Source organism: Salvelinus sp. IW2-2015, linkage group LG23 (assembly GCF_002910315.2).
Source record: "Salvelinus sp. IW2-2015 linkage group LG23, ASM291031v2, whole genome shotgun sequence".
NCBI lineage: Eukaryota > Metazoa > Chordata > Actinopteri > Salmoniformes > Salmonidae > Salvelinus > Salvelinus sp. IW2-2015.
This window is the reverse complement of record NC_036863.1, coordinates 32366013-32378616: the sequence shown is the minus strand read 5'-3', so window position 1 is coordinate 32378616 and position 12604 is coordinate 32366013. Positions and strand designations below refer to the sequence as shown.

Genomic DNA, 12604 nt, shown 5'->3' with positions numbered 1-12604 from the left:
TTTTTTATTTTACCTTTATTTAACTAGGCAAGTCAGTTAAGAACAAATTCTTATTTTTATATCATGCAAAGGCTATTCATGGAACTTACTGAATATTTTTTTTGTAATAATACAGAAGAGTATGTCGAATCTGAATCTGTGCGCCATGTGTCCACTGTAAATGTGGGTTTGTGTGTTGTTGTTACAGCTTATCAGATCTTGGGCTATTTTATTATTTCCCATAACTGGGTTGTGTATATTTTATTACTCTGTCTGCAGGACCTATCCAATATTCCCTTTTGCTTAACTGTTCCCTGATTGTTCTGCTACTCTGGTAGGTCCTAATTTGATATCACAAATTGGGAAGATGCAGTACTTCTTACAATGAGATGATGAGTAGCATAAACTCTTTTGTTCAGTTGGGTTTAATTATGTTTAATTAAATTATTAGACTCTGAATAGACTTCTCTGAACAGACAGAAATATTCTGTAAATTGTACTAACATTATTTGTAAAGCGTAGCCTTTATAGAACATGTGACTTAGAGTTCTAGTGAATGAGATGTTATTGGTAGCATCAGGCAACCACAGTACCAGATATTTTCTTAGAATAGGCTGACAATTTTTGGAAATTATTTCTGCTTGTATGTTGGCCTACTGTACTGAATATTTTTAAGAATTACACTGTTCAGTATTATCTGTTAGGCTCCAGGCCAGGGCATTAGAAAAGACTGGTCAAATGTCATTCATTTGGAACTTTAATTCTAATTTCAATATTTGTCAACATGCCATGAATTGCCAACCATGCACAGGAGGTTATAGGCTACATGATACAGGTGACAATAAGGCCTCGATCATATACATAATTGGCAACATTATTACAATGTAGTAATTGGGAGCAAACTCATTGACAGCAAACCTCGAACATATCCGAGTTTCTACACGTCCTGCTCTACCCTCTGTTGGTTACAATGTTTCAATTCACATGGAAGAAACTCGGCACTGAAATGAATTACAAACGTTCAAATTCAGAATAATGTGTCCCGAAATGGCATTCAAGTGTCAATAGTCTATTATCCAAACTATTTTCTCACTATATACTCTTAGTTGTGTGTTGCACAGCCGGTTGCTAATGATGTCGTTAGCTAAGTATTGAGCTACCGACTGACCTACTTTCCCTGTTCACAGCGGCTCAGTCCTGTTTACAAGGGACTGTCAACGGAGGATGTTGAGTGGTAGAGGAAAACAGACCGAGCATAGACCTGAAAATGATTACTCCTGGAATCTATGTTCTGAATAGGGATGTTACTCAAATTGTATTTTGAATAATACTTAGGCAGCGTCTGTATACACTATGATCTGTTTGCGATGTGCTTGTGGTGAGTCAAGTTTAGGCTAGTTGGCTCAGTGACTTACACAGTAGGCTGTTGGAAAATGAGTACATTCAAAAGTAAAGTATGGATCTAAAGTCCAGTTTTCAAGGTATGTAAGATTGTAATGTCCTTTGCATTTTGTGTCACTCTAGTCTTGTATTAATTAAAACGTACAGTAGGCTATAGGTTGGCAGTTGCTTCCATTTTGGATGGATATATATTTTGGCTTCTGCTTTTAATGCCAAGATGTCAACATACAAATAAACTAGGCTAACTATTATACAATGTTCATTTCTATACTTTCTATGTCTATTTTCATAGAGAAGTGTTATATGTCCTGTGTGTATTTCACAATGTAGTTAATCATTTTCTTAAAAGGCACAATGACAATTCAGCTCACTGGTATAGATTTACAAGTATAGTGTGTCCTTGCAAGTGAATGAGTTGTCTTTTTTTGAGAGACATCATTTTAAAACCATGTTTACCTTGATTAGAACATAGTGCTTTTGGGACTTTAGATCTCTTCAATATCCACTGAGTTGGGTAAATCTGCTTTTAGTGTTTTTGCCCCTTAATTGTGGAATAATCTCCAAGGCTCTCTAAAATGTGATGAATTGGTGCCTCTAGGGCAATTCAACAGGCTGATTGAGGACCTATTTTACTGACGAATGTGTTTGTTTTCTATGATTGTGTTTTGCTTTTCATGTATTGATGTGAATATTGATGTGTATGTTGATGTGTTTATTGATGTGGACACAGGGCTCATCTGTGAAAGATAACTTGGTCTCAGCATGACTACCGGTCAAAATAAAGGTTAAGTAAAATTATTATAAAAGAATGGGAGTTTCTCCCAGGTCTCTCCAGAGATGTTCAAGCCAGGGCTCTGACTGGGCAACTCAAGGACATTCAGAGACTTGTCCCGAAGCCACTGATTCTGACAAGTCTCCCAGTCCCTGCCGCTGAAAAACATCCCCATAGCAAGATGCTGCCACCACCATGCTTCACTGTAGGGATGGTGCCAGGTTTCCTCTAGATGTAACGCTTGGCATTCAGGCCAAATAATTCAATCTTGGTTTCATCGGACCAGAGAATCTTGTTTCTCATYGTCTGAGAGTCCTTTAGGTTTCTCTTGGCAAACTCCAAGTAGGCTGTCATGTGCCTTTTACTCGAGGAGTGGCTTCCGTCTGGCCACTCTACCATAAAGGCCTGATTGGTGGAGTGCTACAGAGACGCCTCTAGCACTGAGATGCAGTGCCTTGGACCGCTGCGCCACTCAGGAGAAAAAGAGAGGAGGTCTGAATACTTTACGATTGCACTGTAGTTTACATGCTAATCAGCTAACCTGTCTATACAAATTAGACCATTTAGTATAATATTTTTGTATGAAAAAAGTATGTTTTAATGTCACATACACCAGATAGGTGCAGTGAAATGTGTTATTTTACAGGGTTAGCCATAGTAGTACATTGCCCCTGAAGCAAATTAGGGTTAAGTGCATTGCTCAACGGTACATCGGCAGATTTTTAACCTTGTCGGCTTGGGTATTCAAACCAGCGACCTTTCTGTTTTTGGCCCAGCGCTCTAACCACTTGGCTACCTGCTGTCGTGACATTACGTACAACACTGACATTACAGATAACAAACGTCACATCAATTACATCATTGTCAAGTACAATCAAATCAACCCCCTTAAATGATATCATCAGCCTGAAACATGTCATGTCATATGTGTTTAGTCTCACATTCTCGTTCCCTTTTTTTCACCGTATGTTTCACTGACACTTCAGCCTAGATTGAATATCGTTATGCCGTCATTGGCTACCTCACACTTCAAGCAAACAACCAATTGTTCCTTGACATGATGCAAAGGTGATAATCTCATGGAATTACATCCTTGATGAACACGTAAATAAGTCACTTTGGTTATGAAAGAGTTGAGAGCTGTAACCAGCAGCTCCCTCCAAACCATTCTCAGCAGTGATATATATCGACATGTTTCATAGTTGAAAGATTCTAAGATTAAAGATGGATACTTCAATAAAAATAATTACTCTCTGAATCCCATTGTGTGTGTGTGTGTGTGTGTGTGTGTGTGTGTGTGTGTGTGTGTGTGAACCATTGGCAGTGTGAATATGCTATTGCATGGCTTTTCAGTTTGTTTCTTTAATGAAATACACAGTCAAAATCTCCCAGAGATCAAGATAAGAGGTTTTTTGCCTTTTGCAATAGAACAGGTTTTGGTCATTGTGAGGTTGTTCAGCATGTGTATAGACGAGTTCTAGGAAGATGAAGTCTGACACGTCAATCATTTCTTGCCAGAGTTAGTGAGAAAAGTAATCTTGTGGCGTGCCTGCCCGAGGTGGTGTATGTTAGTGCAGGCGATGGTCATGAACATCAACTTGGATGTGTATTGCTCTCCTCTGCCGTCGAGTTCAGGCAGACAATTTAAGATCCGTGCCCCTCAGGGCACATGTGTAACTCCACTTGACAGCTGTAAACCTTGTCTCACTGAACTCAATGCATTCTGGTTGTGGTGTAATATTCTCACTCAAAGAAGAGTTTCCAGGTAGAAATTCACCATGCACCATGTACAGTAGACCACTAAAATGCATGTGTTGTTCAATGTTTTATTTCCTTGTATATGAAAGTAAAGGTAGTCCTCTTCGATGGAAGAAGCTCCCCACTGGGCACACACTGGTTGATTCAACATTGTTTCCATGTCATTTCAATGAAATTTCATTGAACCAATGTGGAATAGATGCTTAATTGACGTTTGTGCCCAGCGGGTCCAGTCTACTCTACTAGACTTGGTCAGTGTTTTTGTCCAATTGAAGGAGAAGTAGCGTAGTCCACTGAGCAAATTCCTTGTTCTCAAAGGGACACCCATCCTATCATCTTCTGATTTTAAAATATATTCTTGTGATTTTGTAGTTCGCTCTCCATCTGTAACCACTTCCTCTCTTTTAAAGGGTATACATCAAGTGTTTGAGGTCTAAGTTGTAAGATATGAACAAGGTGTACAACATCTTGTACTGTTGTTTTTGTTATTACATCTGGGTAAAAGATTAAATAAATCAGATTATTTTCAGAATTAAAGGCACACTTAACCAGCATGGATACCACTGCATTCTGCCGCGATATGCCATCCCATCTGGTTTGCGCTTAGTCTTACTATCATTTGTTTTTCAACTGGACAATAACCCAACACACCTCCAGGCTGTGTAAGGGCTATTTGACCAAGAAGGAGAGTGATGGAGTGCTGCATCAGATGACCTGGCCTCCACAATCACCCGACCTCAACCCAATTGAGATGGTTTGGGATGAGTTGAACTGCAGAGTGAAGGAGAAGCAGCCAAGTGCTCAGCATATGTGGGAACTCCTTCAAGACTGTTGGAAAAGCATTCCAGGTGAAGCTGGTTGAGAGAATGCCAAGAGAGTGCAAAGCTGACATCAAGGCAAAGGGTGGCTACTTTGAAGAATCTAAAATATATTTTGATTTGGTTAACACTGTTTTGGTTAGTATATGATTCCATATGTGTTATTTCACAGTTTTGATGTCTTCACTATTATTATAGAATGCAGAAAATAGTTAAAATAAAGAAAAACCCTTGAATGAGTAGATGTGTCCAAACTTTTATAATTAAAATAAATATATTTCCAAGCCACATACCTCTATTTTAATAGCAGTAATGGTGGATTAGCAAAAAAGGTGTCTCTGCCTCTTTGATTTTTGGGGTCAGTAGAGCTCCTCCATGTTGAATTGTTGTATCCAGGTGGTAATGGATGTTTAACACGCTTCCCTTTAATGCATGCTGTTCACTGTGGAAAATCATGGCTCATAAATCACAATGAATAATGATGTTTCTTCTGGTAGAGATTATATTCTCTGAGATATACCCTGGGTTGATAAATAAGAGCCTATTGTATTTTACAATAAACATGATACTTCTGTATGCATTGTTTTTCACAAGAATAACTTTAAAACGTACACTTGGTCAGAATAGAATTGGAAATAGGATCACTTTCAAGTACCTTTTGGGATGTGCTTAAGTGTGAATAAGAGAATACTGCGGGGCAACACTGTTGCTGTGTGTATTACAGTAATGACACTTGAATGAAACTGCAGATGAATCAAGTTACAGTAATTAACGGATTATCGGATGGAGGAGTAATAGGCCTAGATTTTTCCCAAGCCCACATTCTTATTGTTCTCCACAGGTTTTGGTGTTTCTGTGGTGGACTCCAGGAAGAGGTGGGCAGCAGCAGCAGGTGATCATTAGCTTTTTCCTGGGAGCTTCAGCGCAGCTAGCGCAGATGGGATACATCAGACTTCAGATAGGGCCTGGCTGGGAGAGGGAGTGAGAATGGACAACCTTTCCGACTTTGGGTCCCTATGTCCGTCCAGCAGGAGGGAATGGGAGTAAGTATCTAGGCTACTTTTATTCTCTTGTGTTTCCTGTCACTGTCAAATACATGTGTTTGTATACAGAAATATTACTTGGTTACTAACAATATATGAAGAGTTTATTTCCAAAATGCTATATCCACCAATTTTTTGTGTTTTTTCATCAGGGGTTATTTCTTATGGGTACATTTGTTTGTGTGTGTGTGTGTGTGTGTGTGTGTGTGTGTGTGTGTGTGTGTGTGTGTGTGTGTGTGTGTGACATATTACTGTTCTCAGATTTGTATTAATAGATTTTAGATGTGTATGAAAATATCATGACACTAGGTGAGACCCAAATGCCCAGACACAGGAGGCAGATGGTTGGAGTTTAAGATGTTTAATAAATCCAAAGGGAATAGGCAAGAGAATGGTCATGGACAGGCAAAAGGTCATAACCAGATCAGAGTCCAGGAGGTACAGAGTGGCAGGCAGGCTCGAGGTCAGGGCAGGCAGAATGGTCAGGCAGGCGGGTACAGAGTCCAGAAACAGGCAAGGGTCAAAACCAGGAGGACTAGAAAAAGGAGAAAAGGCAAAGCAGGAAAACGGGGAAAAACGCTGGTCGGCTTGGACATACAAGACGATCTGGCACAGAGAGACAGGAAACACAGTTATAAATACACTGGGGAAAACAAGCGACACCTGGGAGGGGGTGGAGACAATAATGAGGTGAAACAGGGTGTGACAGAAAATGTTGTTTTTTTTGTTGCAAAAAGCTATATATCCATTGTTGTGCTGAAATGCAATGTTTGTATCTTGTATATTTGACTGTGATATGTTGTTGTCTCACTTAGCTATCTCAGAATATGCGCCGAACAGATGGCAAGTGTCTTCACTGACATTTTCAACCTCTCCCTGACCCAGTCTGTAATACCTACATGTTTCAAGCAGACCACTATAGTCCCTGWGCCCAAGAATAACCTGTTTAAATGACTATCACCTCGTAGCACTCACATCTATAATAACTACCTATCCCTCAACGTAGTCAAGACAAAGGAGATGATTGTGGACTACAGGAAAAGGAGGACCGAGCACACCTTCATTCTCATTCACGGGGCTGTAGTGGAGCAGGTTGAGAGCTTCAAGTTCCTTGGTGTCCACATCACCAACAAACTAGAATGGTCCAAACACACCAAGACAGTCGTGAAGAGGGCACCACAAAACCTATTCCCCCTCAGGAGACTGAAAAGATTTGGCATGGGTCCTCAGATCCTCAAAAGGTTCTACAGCTGCACCATCGAGAGCATTCTGACTGGTTGCATCACTGCCTGGTATGGCAACTGCTCTGCCTCCGACCTCAAGGCACTACAGAGGGTAGTGCGTACGACCCAGTACATCACTGGGTCTAAGCTACCTGCCATCCAGGACCTCTACACCAGGCGATGTCAGAGGAAGGCCCTAAAAATTGTCAAAGACCCCAGCCACCCCAGTCATAGACTGTTCTCTCTGCTACCGCATGGCAAGCAGTACCAGAGCGCCAAGTCTAGGACCAAAAGGCTTCTCAGCAGCTTTTACCCCCAAGCCATAAGACTCCTGAACAGGTAATCAAATGGCTACCTGGACTATTTGCATTGTGTCCTGCCAGGGCTTGTAAGTAAGCATTTCACTGTAAGGTCTACACCTGTTGTATTCGGCGCACGTGACAAATAAACTTTGATTTGATTTGTAGCCATGAAATGCTTTGAAAGGCTGGTCATGGCTCATCAAAATCATTATCCCAGACACCCTGGATCCACTCCAATTCACATACTGTCCCAACAGATCCACAGAATCCACGCAATCTCTATTGCACTCCACACTGCCCTTTCCGACCTGGACAAAATGAACACCTACGTGAGAATGCTGTTCATTGACTACAACTCACTTTTTTGACTCATCACATACACTGCTGTTACTGTTTACTATCTGTTACTTTATTCCTAGTTATATGTTATACATATCTACCTCAATTACTTTGTACCTCAGCACATCGTTTCGGTACTGGTACCCCATGTATATAGCCAAGTTATCGTTACTCATTGTGTATCTATTATTGCTTTTATTATTTCTCTATTTTTGTTCTCTGCATTGTTGGGAAGGTTCCGTAAGTAAGCATTTCACTGTAAGTCCACACCTGTTGTTTTCGAAACGTGTGACAAATAAAAATGTACTTGATTTGAGATAAATGCACGTCGCTCTGTATAAGAGTATCTGCTAAATGACTAAAATGTCAAATGTAAAGATCTCATATTACTGTATTGAGAAAAAATATTTAAATTGTTTTTAATATTGATGTCACAAATGTATCATTTGTACAGTTCTCTATTAAAAATGTAGTTATTTGTTACATTTGTCTGTGTAAAACCTAGCAGTACTAATTATTTATCTGAGATTGAGGCCGATTTATATAGCATTTTGAAGAAAAAAACATGATTATTTGTCTCTTTGAAATGAAATCATCAAGTGATAGATTTTAAACTGTCACTTGTGCTTCCTCTCCGGCCTCTAGGTCACCAGGCTGCTCGTTAGGGCGCACACCTGTCACCAGCGTTAGGCGCATAATGACACTCACCTGGACTCCATCACCTCCTTGATTACCTGCCCTTTATATGTCTGTAACGGCTTTCGTCGGTGGAAGGAGGAGAGGACCAAAGCGCAGCGTAGCGTGATTAGTGTTCTTCTTAATTTAATGAAACGCAAAAAACTGAACACTACAAATTACAACAAAAAACAACAAATGTGAAAAACCGAAACAGTTCTGTCTGGTGCAGACACACAAAGACTGAAGACAACCACCCACAAAACAGGCTACCTAAATATGGTTCCCAATCAGAGACAACACAAAACACCTGCCTCTGATTGAGAACCATATCAGGCCAAACACAGAAATAGGAAAACATAGAAATACAAACATAGACTGCCCACCCCAACTCACGCCCTGACCATATTAAATAAAGACAAAACAAAGGAAATAAAGGTCAGAACGTGACAATGTCACTCCCTTTGGTTTCTTCCCCAGTCGTCATTGTTCCTGTTCTATGTCTGTGCACTGTTCGTGTTTCTTGTTTTGTTCCTTTATTTATTACATGTATTCACTCTCTTAACTTGCTTCCTGACTTTCAGCGTACATCGTTACATAAACAAATACATGTCTGTCATTGAACAATCCCATGCCATGATTAGATAGTGAAAAACACACCAGTCTCTTTCATAATTTCTTTAAACAATTAAAGCTAATTTACCAACATTTCTGAAAATGAATATATAACATTTTGGAATGAAACTCTTCATATACTTGGTTGACTACTGTACTATGTGAACACGAACACCCTAGAAAACATCTTGGCACAAGTCAGATTCTTTAGGACCATAGGAGAGACCCTGTTTATGTATAAGATGTAGATTAAGGCATTATTAAGAATGGTTTCCACTCCAAGGGTGTCTTATCTATCTCTATTCATTATGTTGAAGGGGCATAATAATCTTATTGGTGAATATTCAGAGAAACAGCATTCCAACTTGTCTCTCCCTTTTCCCTCTAGCACCAGCAGCTGTGTGGACGATTTGATGGATGAAGATGATAAAGACAGGGCAAAAAGGTATTCCACGTGTGTGTGTGTTCACGTGTGTGTCTCTGAGCAAGAGACTTTTGAGTGAGGACGCAAGATGAGGCAGACAGAGACAAGTGGAAGTTCACAACTTGTACCTGTTAATAAAAGGTCCACTTTGACGTGGCCCTACTTTGGCATTACATCTGTGAAGGTGTCTGCTTTGCAGATGTCAAGACTCTTCACATTTTCATCTCTCAAAATCACTTTTCAGCACAAAGACAAATGTTTCTGTTGGTTTCTGTGCCTAGACAGCTAAGAAAAATGTCATAGGAATGTGTTGAGGAGAGGGCCCCCTCCATCTATCCAACAGGGTCAAGACATTTTTGCTTTCCAGTAATGATGCACAAAAGTCTGGCTGAAAGTAGACTTTCAAATCATTAGTCAGGGGGTGCAGATGTATTTGAGTCTGGGGAGAATGGCAGCAAAAACTTCAGGTAAGAGAAAATGTCTGAACATTTGTGATTTTGTGTTTGCGATGCTATTAATATCATAGATTTTTCCATCACAAGTCCATATCAGATGAATCATCATAAACGTTTGCTTGTGCTATCAGAAGGGATTTCCATCCTGCAAGCTGTTTTATGGTGGCAGAGGAATGAGTGAATTGCGATGGTGGTTATTGATAAGCAGCTGTCACTCATTAGCAGGAGTGTGTGTTTCATAAATACGAAGCTGTAGTTAGAATCGTTGAGCTCGCAATTTCCACTTCAAATGCACTTCTTTATAAAGCATATAGATGGTCAAAGTTCCCGAAGAGTATATGGTCAGAAATGTAATCCTGTACATTTATCATCTGTTCTATTCAAGGGCATCTCGGAACAAATCAGAAAAGAAAAGAAGAGACCAATTCAATGTACTCATCAAGGAGCTATGCACCATGCTGCAGGGCCAAGGCCATCCACGCAAGATGGACAAGTCTACCATACTGCAGAGAACTATCGACTTCCTGCAGAAACAGAAAGGTAGGAATGTGTAACGTAGTCGGCTGCGTCAGTCATCACATTGACGTTGGCCTCCTGCTGACCTGTCGTGTGTGTGCGTGTGGCACGTGCGTCCTGCCTTACATGCAGAACATCACTACTTACAGAAAGGGTGGGAAGAGAAGGAACTATGAGAGTGGAGGACATTAGCTGTCTAGTACTTGTTGGACAGGACAGAGAGAAAAGAGAGGACTGCTCCACTTTCCTACCAAGCTTGGACCAGACCGACATAACCTCAACTCAGTCTTCTGTCAGAATGAAGGTCACAGATGTCAGTGTTTCTGAGATAAACATTCCTGATCTGGGATATTTCTTAACCTCTTTTCCTCTTCTGTTATGTGTCTCCGGTATTCATCAGGATCCTTCCACTACTCACCTATTTGGCAGCGATGGTCCCTGGATGTGGATGTGTAGTGCTAACAGCTCTATCTAACCCCTCTTCCTGGCCTTTCTCTGCCTCCTCTGTTTCAGAAATCACAGCACAGACAGAGTCATGTGAGATCCGGCAGGACTGGAAGCCTTCGTTCCTCAGTAATGAGGAGTTCACCCAGTTGATGCTGGAGGTAAAAATCAGCTCAGCTCCACGTTTATCTCCTCTGATATGAAATAAAGTCAAAGGATATCCTCCACTAGTACTTGTGATAGACTGTGTTGAAATGAAATAAGCTTTGTAAATGAAGGAATATTGTATTTTGACATCCTGATCAACCTCTGTAGGCCAGCACCAACAGTACCCATGATGCACCTCTGAAAGAAATATAACACACAATAATTATAGTAGCCGGCATAATAATAATGACTTTGTTTCCTTCCATAGGCTTTAGACGGTTTCCTCATAGCACTAACTACAGATGGAAACATTATATATGTGTCCGACAGTGTGTCTTCACTCATTGGCCATTTACCGGTAAGTGAGAGCCACGCTGATCTAGCTCGTAATTGCATGTTTGATTATTTTTAACTTAATATTCATGTATATACAGTACCAGTCAAAAGTTTGGACACACCTACTCATTCCAGGGTTTTTCTTAAATTTCACTATTTTCTACATTGTAGAATAATAGTGAAGACATCAAAACTATGAAATAACACATGGAATCATATAGTATGGAATCATGTTTGCCTTGTTTGCAAACTCTTGGCATTCTCTCAACCAGCTTCATGAGGTAGTCACCTGGAATGCATTAATTAAAATGTTTACCTTGTTAATTTGTGGAATTTCTTTCCTTAATGCATTTGAGCCAATCAGTTGTATTGTGACAAGGTGGGGGTGCGTATACAGAAGATTTGGTAAAAGATCAAGTCCATATTATGGCAAGAACAGCTCAAATAAGCAAAGAGAAACAACAGTCCATCATTACTTTAAGACGTGAAGGTCAGTCAATCCGGAACATTTCATGAACTTTGAAAGTTTCTTCAAGTGCAGTCGCAAAAAACATCAAGTGCTATGATGAAACTGGCTCTCATGAGGACCACTACAGGAAAGGAAGACCCAGAGTTACTTCTGCTGCAGAGGATAAGTTTATTAGAGTTACCAGCCTCAGATTGCAGCCCAAATAAATGCTTCACAGTTCAAGTAACAGACACATCTCAACAACTGTTCAGAGGAGACTGCGTGAATCAGGCCTTCATGGTTGAACTGCTTGGGCCAAGAAATAAGAGCAATGGACATTAGACCGGTGTAAATCTGTCCTTGGTCTGATGAGTCCAAATTTGGGATTTTTTGTTCCAACCGCCGTGTCTTTGTGAGACGCAGAGTAGGTGAACAGATGATGTCCGCATGTGTTGTTCCCACCATGAAGCATGGAGGAGGAAGTGTGATGGTGTGGGGGTGCTTTGCTGGTGACACTGTCAGTGATTTATTTAGAATTCAAGGCACACTTAACCAGCATGGCTACCACAGCATTCTGCAGCGATACGCCATCCCATCTGGTTTGCGAATTAGTCTCAATATCATTTGTTTTTCAACTGGACAATAACCCAACACACTTCCAGGCTGTGTAAGGGCTATTTGACCAAGAAGGAGAGTGATGGAGTGCTGGCCTCCACAATCACTCGACCTCAACCCAATTGAGATGGTTTGGGATGAGTTGGACTGCAGAGTGAAGGAGAAGCAGCTAACAAGTGCTCAGCATATGTGGGAACTTTTTCAAGACTTTTGGAAAAGCATTCTGGGTGAAGCTGGTTGTGATAATGCCAAGAGTGTGCAAAGCTATCATCAAGGCAAAGGGTGGCTACTTTG

At 40.6% G+C, this 12604-nt stretch overlaps 1 protein-coding gene across 3 annotated transcripts in view; it reads left to right on the top strand.

Moving 5' to 3' along the window:
* The window catches only part of LOC111950768 (neuronal PAS domain-containing protein 2), a 79629-nt gene that overhangs the window by 39609 nt on the left and 27416 nt on the right, over positions 1-12604 (top strand). For all 3 annotated transcript variants that reach the window (XM_023968638.2, XM_023968637.2, XM_023968639.2), the window contains exons 2-6: positions 5570-5771; positions 9314-9370; positions 10190-10344; positions 10834-10925; positions 11180-11269. In XM_023968638.2, the coding sequence (XP_023824406.1) occupies positions 5716-5771; positions 9314-9370; positions 10190-10344; positions 10834-10925; positions 11180-11269 (450 nt within the window). In that variant the 5' untranslated portion in view covers positions 5570-5715. The remainder of the gene's footprint in view (positions 1-5569; positions 5772-9313; positions 9371-10189; positions 10345-10833; positions 10926-11179; positions 11270-12604) is intronic.